At 34.4% G+C, this 16037-nt stretch overlaps 1 protein-coding gene across 1 annotated transcript in view; it reads right to left on the reverse strand.

The window, feature by feature from the left end:
• The window catches only part of EDEM3 (ER degradation enhancing alpha-mannosidase like protein 3), a 66428-nt gene that overhangs the window by 17104 nt on the left and 33287 nt on the right, over positions 1 to 16037 (reverse strand). The window contains exons 9-16 of the mRNA XM_037506296.2: positions 11021 to 11118; positions 9390 to 9515; positions 9108 to 9191; positions 7172 to 7255; positions 6552 to 6676; positions 5018 to 5183; positions 4609 to 4763; positions 3583 to 3736 (exon numbers count right to left, since the gene is read on the reverse strand). Coding sequence (XP_037362193.1) covers positions 3583 to 3736; positions 4609 to 4763; positions 5018 to 5183; positions 6552 to 6676; positions 7172 to 7255; positions 9108 to 9191; positions 9390 to 9515; positions 11021 to 11118 — 992 coding nt within the window. The remainder of the gene's footprint in view (positions 1 to 3582; positions 3737 to 4608; positions 4764 to 5017; positions 5184 to 6551; positions 6677 to 7171; positions 7256 to 9107; positions 9192 to 9389; positions 9516 to 11020; positions 11119 to 16037) is intronic.

Below are 16037 nucleotides of genomic sequence, written 5' to 3' on the forward strand. Positions count from 1 at the left end.
CAAACATTACACTACAAACAATATTTGCATCATTATAAATCAATATTTACAAACAAACATCACCACTAAAAGTTCAATTCTATCCTTCATAGTACAACTGACCTCTTTTACTCAATTTTCCTACCTCCCTTCCCCTTCAGGTAAACTAATTTGGTCTTACAGGCTATAAGTTTATTTTTATTCTTTTTGTACCACAAATGAGTGAAATCACATGATGTTTGTCTTTCTCTATCTGACTTATTTCACTAAGCATAATACCTGAGGATACACTGCAACTTTTAGCTGGCTGATTCATTTTTTTAAGGACAAACTTTTTTCTTGGATACAGATCAGTTTTATCTTATCTATCTAAACTCAGATTATCCATGCCTCTCAGATGGTGGTCTTTACTATTTTCTCTGAGGAGCAGTTTCTTTTCACTTACTGAGTCTGAATCTAAGTAACTGACAAAAGAGAACTTATTCTTTTAAATGTGAGAAGGTTCTAGTTAGTGGTAGTTCTATATGACCCTCTTCATGCAAATCAAAGTTTGTTTTTTTTTAAAAGATTTATTTATTTATTTATACAAGCACTGGGTACAGTCAGAAGCGCAAGAGGGGGAGAGAATTCGCCAGAGCCAGAGTGGGGAACAGAACAGGCAGAACGACAAAATACACTGCTGAGGGGAGCAGCGGGCAGCAGGAGAGGTCTGCACACCATGTGGGACCCTTACAGGTGGCTGGGGATCGAACCAGCGCTGTAGAGGCTGCGGGCAGCTTCGCAACCTAGCGCTCAACAGCTGAGCCACCAGGGGAGGCCCTCAAAGTTTATTTTTTATGGTAAATAAAATACATAGGGCCAGTAGTTTTTTGGAAACTAAAATAATGTAAAATATAGAGCTATAAATATTAAAACTGATTACTAATTTTTAAGATTATGCTCTAAAAATAGTGGAAAGTAAAATGACTGAGAAACAAAAAACTGAGATATGAGTGAGTGTTACATTTGACCGTATGAACTTAAAGCAAATTACCCGACCCATCTGTGATTTGATGAATACAAACATCACTTTGCCTTAATGAACTTTAGAAAACTGCAGTTTTTACAAATTGAAGGTTATGGTGATCTCGTGTCCAGCATATCTGTCAACCCATGTGCTCACATGTGTCTGTGTTATTTTGCTAATTCTCACAATATTTTTCACTTTTCATTATTACTGTATCTGCTATAGTGATTTGTGATCAGTGACTTCTGATGTTAATATCTGCACAAACATAGAATGGCAAACTTTTTCCATAAATGTGTGTGTTCTGACTGTTCCACTCACCGACCATTACCCTAACTCTCCCCCTTACCTCTAGTCTTCTTCTTTCCTGAGACACAACAATATTGAAATTAGGCTAATTTAATAACCTTAAAAAATTGTTCTCTAAGTGTTCAAGAGAAAGGAAGAGTTGCATGTCTTCTAGTTTAAATCAAAAGCCAGAAATGATCAACTTTGGTAGGGAAGGCATGTTGAAAACCCTGACAGGCTGAAAGATAGGTCTCCTGCCAAACAATCAGCCCAGTTGTGAATGCAAAAGAAAAGTTCTTGATGAAAATTACAAGTGCTACTCTAGTGAACACATGAATTAGAAAGTGAAACTGCCTGATTACTGATACAGAGAAAGTTTTAATGATCTGGATAGAAGATAAAACCAGTCACAAAGTTCCCTTAAGTCAAAGTCTAATTCAGAACATGACCCTAATCCTCAATTCTATGAAGGCTGAGAGAGGTGAGGAAGCTGAAGAAAGGTTTGAAGCTGAGAGGCTGGTTCATGAGTTTTAAGGAAAGGAGCCATCTCCGTAACACAAAAGTGCAAAGTGAAGCAGCACGTGCTGCTATAGAAGTTATAGCAAGTTATTCTGAGGATGTAGCTAAGATAATTGATGAAGGTGGCTACATTGAACATCAGATTTTTAGTGTAGATGAAACAACCTTCTATTTAAAGATGCCAGCAAGGATTTTTCTTTCTTTTTTTTTTTTTTTTTGGTGGGACCCTCGCCGGTGGCCGGGAATCGAACTGGCGCTGCAGAGGGTGCAGGCAGCCTCGCAACCCAGAGCTCAACCACTGCGCCACCAGGGGAGGCCCACCAGCGAGGATTTTCATAGTTACAGACAAGGCAATGCCTGGCTTTAAAGAATAGGCTGACACTTTTGTTAGGGGTTAATGCAGTTAACTTTCAATGGAAGCTAGGATTCACTTACCATTCCCAGGGCACTTAAGAAATAGGCTCAATTTACCCTGCCTATGATCTACTAAATGGAACAAAGCCTGGCTGACAGCACAGCTGATTACAATTTTGTTTACTGAATATTTAAGATCTATTGTTGAGATCTTCTCCTCAGGAAAAAATGATCCCTTTCAAAATATTAATACTCATTGAAAATGTTCCTGATCACCTAAGAGCTCCACTGGAGATGAATGTTGCTTAAATACCTGTTAATACAATACCCATTCTGCAGCCAATAAAGGAGTCATTAAGACTTTCAAGTCTTATTACTTAAAAAAGGTCTCATAAATCTAGTTGCCATACATAGTGATCCCTCTGATGGATTTAGGCAAAGTCCAATGAAAACCTTTTGGAAATGATTCACCATTCTAGAAGCCTTTAAGAACATTAGTGATTCAGGAGGAGGGCAAATTATCAACATTAATTGAAGTTTGGAAGATGCTGATTCCAACTCTCAAGGATGACTTTGAGTGGTCCAAGACTTTAGTACAAGAAGTAGCTGCAGATGTGGTGGAAACAGCAAGAGAACTAGAACTAGCAGTAGAGGTTGAAGATGTGAATTGTAGCAATCTCGTGATAAAATTTCAGTGGGTGAGGAATTGTTCCTTATGGATGAGCCAAAAAAGTATTTCTTGATATGGCAATCTACTCCTGGCGAAGATGCTGTGACATTGTTGAAATGACAACAAAAGATTTAGAATATTACATAAGTGTGTTCCTGAAAAAGCAGCAGGATCTGAGAGGACTGACTCCAATTTTGAAAGAAGTTCTGCAATGGGTAAAATGCTATCTAACAACACTGCATGCTACAGAGACATCTTTCATGAAAGGAAGTGTCAGTAAATGAAGCAAACTTTAACACTGTCTTATTTTTAGAAAATTGCCATGGCCACCCGAAATTCAGGAACCTGAGCAGTCAGTGGCCATCAACATCAAGGCAAGACCCTCCATTCTCAGATGATGGTTAGCACTTTTCAGCAATGAAGTATATTTTTAAGCAAGGTATGTACTTATTTTAGACAGAATGCTACTGCACTGTTAACCGAATACAGCATAAAACATAAGTTTGATATGCACTAGGAAACCAAAAAAACTCATGTGACTCACTTCATATTTACTTTACCTACAATATCTCTAAAGTGTGCCTTATACTATGGAGGGGCCAAATCAGAAGGTTTTCCAAGACACTTCTCAGCCTTAAAATTCTGATTCTCTAACTTTAAACCACATATTAAAAGTTTTTAAAAAGCCAAATGTCACTATCCTTATTAAAACTAATGAGATCACAAAAGGCAGTGATGATATCTGATTAGTGTAGCAATGTCTTACTTGAATTGCATGTTGGACCAACTGGACTCTCCCATCTTTGAGGTGAATCAAACTCACCCCCATCTTCTTCAGGATTTCTAAATGCTCAGGGTTAGTGGCCATGAAATCTCTGGCTCTCAGAGGGGGTTTAGCTCCACTCCTCAAACTCTCCTCTCTGCTAAAAGTAATTATAGGCAAGACTTAAAAACTACAAATCAGAACTGGTAAAAAATATTAGCCAAATAAAAATATTAGATATCTGCAAATTTGCTAGTTTTAGAATTAGTAGAACTGGAATAATTGGAAACACTTGCCTTCCTACATATAATTTAGGTTATCAACAAGTGGTATAGATTTCAAATATAATACTTGACACTTACAAAAACAATTACTAATACTATAAACCAGTATTAGTCAACAGTATTATAACTATCCAGAATAATTTGGCTTGATGATTTCTAATTATTGATTTCTGGCTCAAAAAACACAGATTTTTCTCCCAATACTTTAAAAGCAAAATAATACTTATATTAGTGAATGACAATCCTCATTAAACTTATTTTTTAGTAATGGTCTTTCTGACAACACTATTGGAAGAAAATGAACTCATTAAGCCAAAAAATTTTTTAACAGCCAAGAATAAATACCTCATCAAAAAATATTATCAAGCAAAACAAACGCACCCTGTATTTTCACTATATAGAAACGATAAAGAAAAAAATGTTCTACAGCTATAAGATATATGGAAAAATTTGATGAAACTACTGTGTAAAAATGAGCTACAGAAGTAAAAACTATTACATACTGCCCAGAGTCTAACATTACTAATTTCCTTAAACAAAAGATACACAGAAAATTTCCATAATATAGACATTACAGCATAATAAGTTTTTCTCTCTAACTTTATTTTAATCAGTGACAAAATTTATAATACCTCAAAATTTTTGGCTTAAGTGAAGGTCCTCTTGGATGTAGTATGTTCCTTACATTCTGTCATTTACTAAGAATTAACTTTGATATTAACAAATATAAAATAATACATCTTACACTCTGATGATGCCTCTGGGACAGCTCTTATCCACCACATTTTTCAAGGGTTCACGAATACTCTGAGCATACAGTGGATCATTAGGAAAGAGAATCTGAGTATTTGGACAAGTCCAATCAAAATTACTGTCATCCAGTTCTGTATATTCTGAAGTCTAAAATATAAAAGAATGTCATGGTAATAAAAATAATTAATTTACAAAACATTATAGTTTGTTCAAAGGAAACAATGACATATGAGCACATATAGGGTGCAATAAAAGAAAGCAAAATATCAAATAGTCTTTTCTACCTATCATACATATATTTATTAAATTCTAGTTGTGGACTACTTTTGACTTGGAAAAGTGAAACAAGCACAAAAGAAGTAAAAAAAGAATGAGATATTTAATCCAAAGATATAACCTACTGTGTTCTTCTTAGTGATGCTTTGATTTGTAGTAGAGAGCCAAAGAGGTAACAGATGGGCTTCTGTTGTAAAAATGTAATCTTCTATATCAAAAATAATGTCCTCTTTATCCGCAAATAATAGATAAAGATATTTAAACATTTCGGCCAAGAAGAAAGAATCCATTCTAAAATAAAAAGTCACAAGTAAAACTAAGAACATAAAAATATTCAAATGCCACCTATCTGAATCCACAAAGTCAAGGTCAGCAAGTCTGTCTAAACCAATTTAGACTTATCCATCCCTCACTTCAGAATAGCCTTGTCTCCAAAGCATATTCCAAGGAAATAGAAAAGACCACAAGGGTTGGCTACCACATAGGTACAAAATCTTGTCAATATTGCATTAAGATCATTAGTCTTTGAATGAAGGATAGTTTTTTTATTTCATCTACAGAGAACCAAAAGCGGGAGGGAAATGCAGATGAACTTTATTTCTAAAGACTTCAATATTAACTGATAAATAAAGTAAACAAATTTTGATGGCATTTAAAATGTACTCCTGTGAGTGATAAATAAGAAGGCTCTGAAGGTAAAGGAAATCACTTACAAAAAGTTTTGTGCATGAAAAAAGTACAACATACAATCATATGCACTATGGTTATAACAACTTTGTAAACATGAACACTATCGAGAAGGGAATATGGAGAAAACAATGTACAAAAAGGAACAATGATGTAAAACATACATAAATAAAGAGAAGGGAATGTGAAGACAAAAGAGGATAATATATGTAACTGTACAAATAATTTAGTGTTACAATGCTTTGGCATATATGATATACATACTTGTGGAATGAAAATTTGCTAACCAAATATGCAAATAAATTTTAGCTTTGAGTTAGAGATGTACTGCTATGTTCAGAACAGTCAAAATAACCAGTTAAGTGATCTTGGAATAACTGAAAAGTCATGAATATCACATAAACCAAAGAGTGCTTTTCCTATCTTAAATACTTCATGTCATCTATGTCTATCCAGTATTTAACGAAAGAGAAATTGCCAATGGTCTCCTGAGCCTTCTAAATTAGCAATAGAATATGAAACACACATAAACCACAATATTGCTTTTGAAGAGTTCTTGATTGAATATGAATCATAATCTAGATCATCTTTGTAATTTTAAACATTTTATATAATATAAAAAACGAAGAAAAAATATAATATCCCTAATACTTTTAACACCAAGATTTTGAGTTAACAATCATTTATTCATCTATTTAAAAAGTCTTGAGCATTGACTATATAAGCCAGGCATTATGATATAAATAAAAACTTTTCAAACAATTTTAAATGAACTTAATTCAAGACAACACATGATGTTAGGCCTCTCAGTAAAATAAATCTTTACAACCTGGAAAAAAAAAAAAAGAACTAGGTTTGCATCTTCAAATACCCTCTGTAAAAACATTATATTCACCTGAATTCTTAACAAATAATTGCATTTCTACTGTTTTGGGGTTACCTGAGGAAAGGGGATGTTTGGATTTGATTTACCTGTCCTCGTGACTTCCAGTACGAACATCCTTCATGGCAGCAAATCCACAAGGCACTCGAGCATATTTATTTAGATTTTCAATAAGTGTTTTCCCTACTTCAAGGTAATAAGGATCTCCTGTAGCCTGTTGAAAAAGAGAATATACATATACATTATATAACTTATATTTTACCATACACACCCATTCATTTATCAAATATTTACTGCGTACCCGCAAGGTGCCAGGCAATGTATCAGGAATTGGTACACATGCTACACAGAACCTAGTTCTCAAAATAAGTCACAATCAAAATTTGCTAAACAGAGTTGAAAAGCTGTCCAACTGTGTGTATTTAATCTTTACACTTAAGTAAAGGAAGGCAAGAGAGACATGACTAGAAAGCAGCTCTAGAATATAAAATTTCTTTTTATTATATACGTATTTTGAAAAGGCATAAAATTTGTATGTCAATTCTTACATGTTTCAATTACCCCAGGGACTCGATGAATAAAAGGTGTGATATAACCAATGATTACAACCTCATACAATGACATCAAAGACCCAATTATTTTTGTGATGTAGTAAAATACCCAACAGAGAATGGAGACTAAACAGCAAAGGAGAAGTACATTAGCTTACTTTATACAAGAAGTAGGTACTTTCTGCAAATTCTGGCCTTAAAGGATGTTGAGCCCAATGTACCCTGAAATCTGTGGTAAATGCCTAAACAAAGCAACAAAAAAGCATTAAACTTGTTAAAAAATAAGTAAACAAGCGGTTCTAGGATATACAGTACATAAACTAGATTATAAACAAGAAACACTGATTATAACAATTTTCAACAATAAAATGAAAATTTTCATTGCTTAAAATCACAATTCATTTTTGCCAGGTTGCTGTTTTTACCAATTAAATGAAATTATTTTTCAAATTGATCATTTGGCTACTGGGAAGCTCAGAATTAAATGAGACTTGGCCATGATTCTACATGGGTCTTAATAGTCTACATAACTTTTTCTTTATTCATTCTCTTTTTCCCCTTAATTATTAATTCTCTACTATTTTTTTTAAAGATTTATTTATTCCTGCGTACAAGAACTGGGGTACAGGCCAGATGTGGGGGAGGGTGAGAGGATTCACCAGAGACAAAGTGGGGAACAGAACAGGCAGACTGACTGAAACACAGTCCTGAGGGGAGTAGCGGGCGAGACAGGAGAGGTCTGCTGCGCCATGTGGGATTCTTGATGGCAGGCCGGGATCAAACCTGCACTGCAGAGGCTGCGAACAGCTTAACTGCGCTGTGATCAAAAGCCTGGGCCACCAGGGGAGGCCCTCTACTCCTATTTCTATTTTAGTTATGCTTTCTTTTATAACAAACTCAAATCCTCTGTAGAACAAGAGGTATTATTTAAAAATAAAACTAGGGCCTCCCCGGTGGCACAGCGGTTGAGCACTGGGCTGCGAAGCTGCCCGCAGCCTCTGCAGCGCTGGTTCGATCCCCGGCTGCTCCCCGGCCACCAGAGGAGGGTCCCACATGGCGGGCAGACCTCTCCTGCCGCCCGCTGCTCCCCTCAGCAGGGGAGCCCGCTGCTCCCCTCAGAAGGACTTCGGTCCTTCTGCCTGTTCTGCTCCCCGCTCTGGCTCTGGTGAATTCTCTCACCCTCCCGCGCTTCTGACTGTACCCAGTACTTGTATAATTAAATAAACGAATGAATGGATAAATAAATAAATAAATCTTTAAAAAAAATAAAAATAAAACTAGTCACTTGAAATTTATTCAACAAGTCAAATTTAAATAAAAATAGAAAAAAGAACCATTTGTGACACAATGTATTTAGCTGAAACCTCAGTTTATTCTAAATGATATGACTTTTTTATAATGGACAGTCCTACTCACCTGAAGGCTAATAAAATGACATTTTCCAAAGTAAACATTTTAGGAAGCATTCTAAGGAAATCTTAAGATATCTCTGAGAGAACAGCTGATAAGCAGTGGTAGAACAAGGTCATACATGAATTTGGAAATTTTTAATGGTATATTTGTGAAATTTTTAAAAAGTTTGCTATTGAAATCTTGCCAAATCAAATGAGCAAGAATATTTCCTACTAATATAATGTACAAAAGCCAGGAAGAGCAATTTTCAATCAGCAGGAGGAAAGCTGGCATTCTCCTTCCAGCAACATGTGTGATCAACATAGATACACTTAATGCACATTGTTTTCATAAAATACATAATTTTTATAAAATAAGGTTTAAAAAATGTAAAGTAAAAAGGCCTCTCACTTGGTGGATTTATGTAAAAGTTAGAATGAGATAATACTGCAATGGCATGGATTAGAAAAAGTTAAAAAACACTAAATTGGCATTTTTTTTACATAAAATGTCAGCTTTACCCTAAACTAGACTTCTTTAATGCATGAAGAGAAGGAAAAACATAAAATACTATAGAAGCCAAAAATTAATTAAACAAATTATTTAGGAAAAGAACAAACCAGACTAAAAAATGGTATTTTCTACCTCTAAATTAGTAATTCATAGTATATAAAATTAGAATCCCAAGAATTACTTGCTTACCTCTGGTAGAAAATTGTGTTTTTTAATCACCTGATATAACATTTCATGAGTTTCAATAGCAGGTCTAATATCCCCCTTTAAGACCTGTAAGTCAACAATAACAACAAAATTACCTAATTGGTTGCAGGTATATTTTATCTGTAATCATATAAACAAAAAGATGTACATTAACACAATTTTGAAATGTGATCCCATTTTGGTGGTTAAATTGGAGAGATCACAAATACACTTAAATAAAACCATTTATTTTACTATTAGAAAATATAGCAGAGTTCTTTTTACCTGTAAACCTGGGAAAAAGGCAAGCAAAGCATCCATCCAAGTCCTAGCATTCAGCATTGGCTTATGGATATGGACGTCCAGTAGGAGAGGCGGCTGGCTGATGTACCGCATGATGGCATCGTAGTGCTAAAAAAGCACAATATACATTCATGAAACTAAATGCACAAAGATGTTCTATTCTTAACACAGCATTTCATTAAATAGCACCATGAAAAAATTAAACCTGATTTAGATGTAAGTTAATAATTAAATACTTAAATTATTTTAGATGAAAATCTTCCTAAAATATATACACTCCCCTGTGTTCTTCAACCCTGATGCAGAATGTTAAACACTGTATTTAATATGGGATGAACTAGGGGAAGACTGGAACATCTCTATGCTGTGGGATTAGTCCATGATTAGCCCGTGGTTAATGATGCTCTTGCAGCCTTTGAAACAGTCAGAGGCTTTCATAACAGTTTTTTCCCCTTATATCTAGGAAATTTGGCTCCTTCTCAGCTAACAAAATAATCTCCACCCTACCTACTAACCCATCTAATCACTAGAGGTCTGTTACCTCTACCTTCTATGTTCTTAAGAACTCCTTCTCCTCTTTTATCATCTTCCCCTAGATATTCCTGAGCTTTGAAAACAGATTGAGTTATCAGAATCAAAGAATGATAACAAGCCAACTAAAAATAATCTGTCCTCATTCACCTCAAGAAAACATTGTTATAATCTAACAAACAATGTATGGTAAGTGTTTTTAAAGTATTCAATTGATGATTTATTAGGACTCATTACTTTCCCACATTTCACCTATTATTCAATAACCATTATTGAGTATTTGCTATATGTTAAGGCACTGTTCTAATCACTTCCTGTACATGAGCTCATTTAATCCTCCTAATAACTCTAAAGAGTACTAGTATTACCATTTTGTGGATGAGGAACACAGTCAAATAGCATAACTTAACTTGCCCCAAATCACAAAACCAGTGGTACAACAAAGATTTATAAACCCAGGCAGGACACAACTCCTACCATATACATCTTAACCACCTTATTACTGTCTCACAGCAAACTGATGGATGGACAAAGAAATGGTAAAAAGGATTTCAAAAAAATACAGTGAATCAGCTAATTAGTTTGCTATATTTCAATTCATTTCAATTCTCCACCTCCTTCTCTAAAAATATGTCTGTGGTTCTGATCCAAACTTAAGATTTTAGCACTATTTTTGAAATAAATATTCTAGTGTCTTAAAGTCTCCAAAACCCTGCACATTTTGTGCAATCAAGGGTTAGGAAAAATTTCTAAAATAGGAAATCCAAAGGACAAAGTTAACTAGTAACTCATTCCAATAAATTCTCTTCCTTTTATAAAAAATTATGTAGAACTCAAACCTACATATTCTATTATTTACTGGCAGGTTTTGAAAACTTCTGAAAAAACTACTCTGAAAAAACTGACTACTGAAACATATATAACTTTTATGTATGTCTCTGCCCAATGTCATCATCAGGGAATACTGACAAAAAAGCTACTACTTATTTTAAAATAAATTTTACAAAATGTTACTGAATTTCTACAAATTGGCATTCAAATTAAGTTGACTTTAAAAATTTTACAAAATTGGATCAACTTACCGTATTAAATCTTTCCAGAAAACTGTCATCTCCAAGCAAGACATAGGCTTTCAATAAATATTCATAGTATGAATCAATCCCTGCTCCAACTCCACTATCTATGGAAAATACATATAAATGTGATTATTAAAAAAGTATCAAAATTCTTTATAGATACAAGTGAGTTAGGTACTAGTACAATAAAATAAAAAATTAATCTAAACATGAAATTGTCTGTTTAAAGTAAAAATTACATACTTAGTGAAATATTAACTTTACTATGTAATACTTCCTTTGTTGATAATTGTATGTAAAAACATCCTATTTTGCAAAACTGGAGATCTTATTTACAAATAGAGATACCAATTTTAAGAAATTTTTTAAAGCTCATTTTCTCAGTGAGGAATAGCACAGTGAGCAAGTACAGAGGGCATCATTATGCATTTTTATAAAAAAAAAATCAGACACCCTCCCCACACAATCAATAGAGTTAGAGTTATAACAGATACAAAAACAAGACTATTACTTTTTGGAGATCCCAATTCTAATTGCTGAAACTAGCACAATTGCTGACTTCTTTCTCCAAGATCACTACAGAGGACCAAAGAAAGAAAATAACAAAATAAGAACTCTGGAAGGGAGTGGGCTAATGGAAGAGGACAATGGCTTCAGCCTGGAACAGAAGGTTGCCAGGTATGACTATGTAAGGTGAAGAAGAAAGAACTTGCTGGTGCTTGGCTTTTGTCTCTGTTTCCTCCCACACCTGATAGGACTCAGATCTACGTTCCAGGCAACCTGAGGCATAAAATCAGGGCAGCACTGAAGCCCTGAGTAAAAACTGAGCAAAGGAAGGGGGAACTAACTTTACACTTTCTCTTGTGCACCTTTCCCCCTTCAAACTCCTAAGTCTGGTGATTTATGATGTAAAGTATAATTTCAACTATAACATTAGAAATCCCTATACCCAGGACACACCTCAGGCCAAGTAAATCCAAATGTTAAGTCTCCAGAAAACAGTATTTTAAAAAATTTCTTAGAATTTATCCTTAACAACACCTGGGCTGGTAAGGACTGGGATCTGACCAGAGAATATGAACTTGTAGGGCAAATACATTTAAGAAGACTGACTTTAAATAAGGAAGTACTGGAGGAAGAGTGTATCAGAAGAGGAAATATTACAACATGCAAATTAATTTAAAATTGTCCTAATAAATATATACAAGGGTTAAGGAAGATATCAGCAATACAAAATGAAATAAAAAAATTTCATCAAACAGAAATATATAAAACTATATTAACAATGAAAATAACATATCAGATGGCACATACAGCACCAAAAGAATACAAGAGAAAAAATACATACATAAGTTTAGATATATGGAGGGTAGAAACCTAAGTGATTTAGCTAATAGGAATAGCAAAAACAGTGACAAATAAATATGAAAGGATGAAGTATGTTTAAAAAAGTCAATTTTCAGCAATTAAAAACACAAAGATTTGAAATAAAAGGACCTACAGAATGCCAAAAGGAAAGATAAAGAATAATTATACACCTAAAATTATAGTGTCAGTTTTAGAAGTCTCTTTTTAGTTTTGATAGTTTTAATCTTCGAAGAGAAAGACTAAATCACATATAAGGATATAAAAATCAAAATAATGTCAAATTTTTTAACAGGATGTAAAAAGACAACTGAATTAAATTTTCAAAGACTTGCAGGAAAAGAATTTAAACAGAAAATTATATACAACCAAACTGTCACTCAAGTGTAAAAGTATAATAAAATTACTACGTTATGTAAGTCCTTCAAAGTTATTGAAAGTTACTGCAAACAGTATGGAATGAATTCCTATATAAGAAAAGAAACAAATCTAACAATTGTTGCAAGCAATAAGCAATGTGCAAGTGACCGAATACCTTAATAAAGTTTGCAATCTTTAAAGAAAGAGGGAGGGGGCAGCACTAACAAAAGACATACTCATAGTCAATAAGAACTAAAGATCTACATGATATCAACATAATGGAAGGGGTGTGAAAGTGGGGGCGAGGGGGCGGGGAAAGGGCTTGAAGAGCATGCTAAATTAACGTCTTACAGGAGGTAAATATAGGTTCCAATTAAAAACAAAAGGATAGGGCCTCCGTGGTGGCACAGCGGTTGAGCGCTGGGTTGCGAAGCTGCCGGCAGCCTATGCGGCGCCGGTTCGATCCCCGGCTGCTCCCCGGCCACCGGAGGAGGGTCCCACATGGCATGCAGACCTCTGGAGGAGGGTCCCACATGGCATGCAGACCTCTCCTGCCGCCCGCTGCTCCCCTCAGCAGTGTACTTCGGTCCTTCTGCCTGCTCTGCTCCCTGCTCTGCCTCTGCTGAGTTCTCTCACCCTCCCGCGCTGCTGACTGTACCCAGTGCTTGTATGGATAAACAGACAAACAAATAAATAAATCTTTAAAAAAAAAAGGATAAAAGAGAAACACAGAAAAGGTGGGACACTGAAATAAGACAATATAAATAAGTCTAAATATGTTAAAAATAACATAAATGGACTAAACTTACCAATTAAAAGACAATGACTGACAAAATGGATTTTTTAATCTATAAATTTTGTTAAGAGTTACACTTTTAGCATGAGATCTATGAAGATTAAAAGTAAAAAGACAGAAAAAAAGGTTTATCAGGCAAATATTAAATAGCAAAATAAAGCTGCTATTATAGCTGTACTGCCATCAGGTTAAAGAGACTAACACAATGTGTATTATTAGAGATGGTCACTCCATAATGGTGAAAAGTTCAACTAAAAAAAGAGCAATTTTAACAGAACGAACCCAATAAAAAGAAAAATGCACCCAATAAAATATATAAAGCAAAAGTAGATATTAATATGTCCATGATCATTGTCAGATACCTTCACCCACCTTTCTTAATTACTGATAGGTCAAGCAAGCAGAAAATCAGCAAGGATCTGTACGTTATTAACTAAGCAATTCGACATATACAGAGTTCCACAGCCAAAGAATTACGAAAAAATATTTTATTTGACATATACAGAATTCTATATCCAAACAACTAGAAAAAATATAGTTTTTCCTAAGCCCCTATGTAACATTTATAAAAACTGTTCTAGTCCAAAATGAAAACATCAATGAATTACACACAGGTATCAATAACATCCACAAATAACCCAACAGGAAGTGGATAAAATACAAAAACATCCATATCAAAAAAAGGGAAAGTGGGCCTCCCCAGTGGCGCAGCAGGTTGAGCGCAGTGCTGTGAAGCTGTCTGCAGCCTCTACAATGCCCGTTCGATTCCTGGCTGGGAGATACCCACATGGCAGAGCAGACCTCTCTTGTCTCACCTGCTGCTCCCCTCAGCAGTGTATTTCGTCAGTCTGCCTGTTCTGTTCCCCACTGTCTCTGGTGACACAATATCCTTTTATGACATTTACAGCAAAACAAAAAGCATACTCTTTATGCATACAGATGTAATAATGAAAGAAAATGATGACGAGGTAAGAATGGTAGTTATTTGAATTAGAGAAAGCAGAGGTGTAGGATTGCAGAAATAGGGAAAATCAAGGAACACAGCAGAAGTAGTATGTTGTCAAGTTGCTTTTGTAATGGATGGTCCATGTATGGGTTATTGTACATCTGAATTATCACATTATTTTAAACGAATGACTAAATGGGCCATGAATGAATCAAAGATGAAAGTGCCATAAACTAAGAATTATGATTAATTCAAAATTAATTATGATCAATGAACTTGCACCTAAGTTTCAAAGTGGGCTTAAAAAAACCCAAAAATCCCTGCAGGATTCAGAAGCCAGGAGTTACAGTTCAGGAAACACTTAGATAAACAGTCACAAAAATTTTATACAATATTAAAGAAAGGAAACAGTTTTAATATGCTCAAATTAGTAATATATTGCTCCCATTTACTTAAATATAGGTCATTTTTCAATTTTATATATAATAACATAAGCCTTTTGGAAAACAGAACATGTATAAACAAGGCAATTTCATTAGGAATATTCTAAAATATTTCCACTGGCCTATGTTTGTTTTATAGGGCACTCTGATGAAGACAAAATCATATTCATCATATAATATTATATCCTATTTGTTCAAATAACATTGCTATATGCTTTGTCCCATGATTCCAATTAATTTTAATCAGTTAATATTCCAACAGTGATGAACAGTAGTCTCCCCCTTACCCAAGACACCCAGGGGCTTACCTGAAAGCACAAATAGTACCAAACCCTATGTATGTTTTTCCTATACTTATGATGAAGTTTAATTTATAAATTAGGCACAGTAAGAAATTAACAGAATAATAAAATAGAACAATTATAACTATACTTAATAAAAATAGAAGTTATATAAAGTGATCTCTCTCTCAAAATATCATTGTGTGTAATACTGGTTATAAAGGATAAACAAATATAGAAAGCAAAACCACCAAAGAAAATGAAAGGCTATCGTAAAATGACTTTCTACCTATGATTTTATTGATTAACGATTTCCAAGTTTCCTTCTTTTATAAATAATTAAGTGAATATCTTTAGGAACAAATAATTTTCTACATTTTGTATTATTCCTCACACTAGATTCCCAGAAGTGAAACTATTCATCAAAGAGACTAATATCACATCAGTGAACATTTATTTCATAAGTAAGTACAGCATATGCCAGACACTGTTCGAAGCAATTAAAATTGTTATGAGGATTAAATGAGTTAATTAATCAGAAGAGAAATTGATGACACTTCTACTGTAGCATACTCATCATCCACGAATTCATTTTAGGCCAACACTTCAAACATTCTTCAGGCTAAGCATGTTTAGTTGTGCACATGAATGTGAGAATCAGTAAAACCATTTTGTTTCTCGCTTTCAGTTCAGTATTCAACAAATTATGAGATACTGAATACTTTAGCATAAAACAGCTCTGTGTAAGGTGATTTTGCCCAACTGCAGACTAATGTAAGTATCTGAGCATGTTTAGGGTAGGTCAGGCTAAGCTATGATGTTCGGTAAGTTA

Source organism: Talpa occidentalis, unplaced genomic scaffold (genome assembly GCF_014898055.3).
Source record: "Talpa occidentalis isolate TD23 unplaced genomic scaffold, MPIMG_talOcc4v2.1 talOcc4.12, whole genome shotgun sequence".
In the NCBI taxonomy this organism is placed as follows: Eukaryota; Metazoa; Chordata; class Mammalia; order Eulipotyphla; family Talpidae; genus Talpa; species Talpa occidentalis.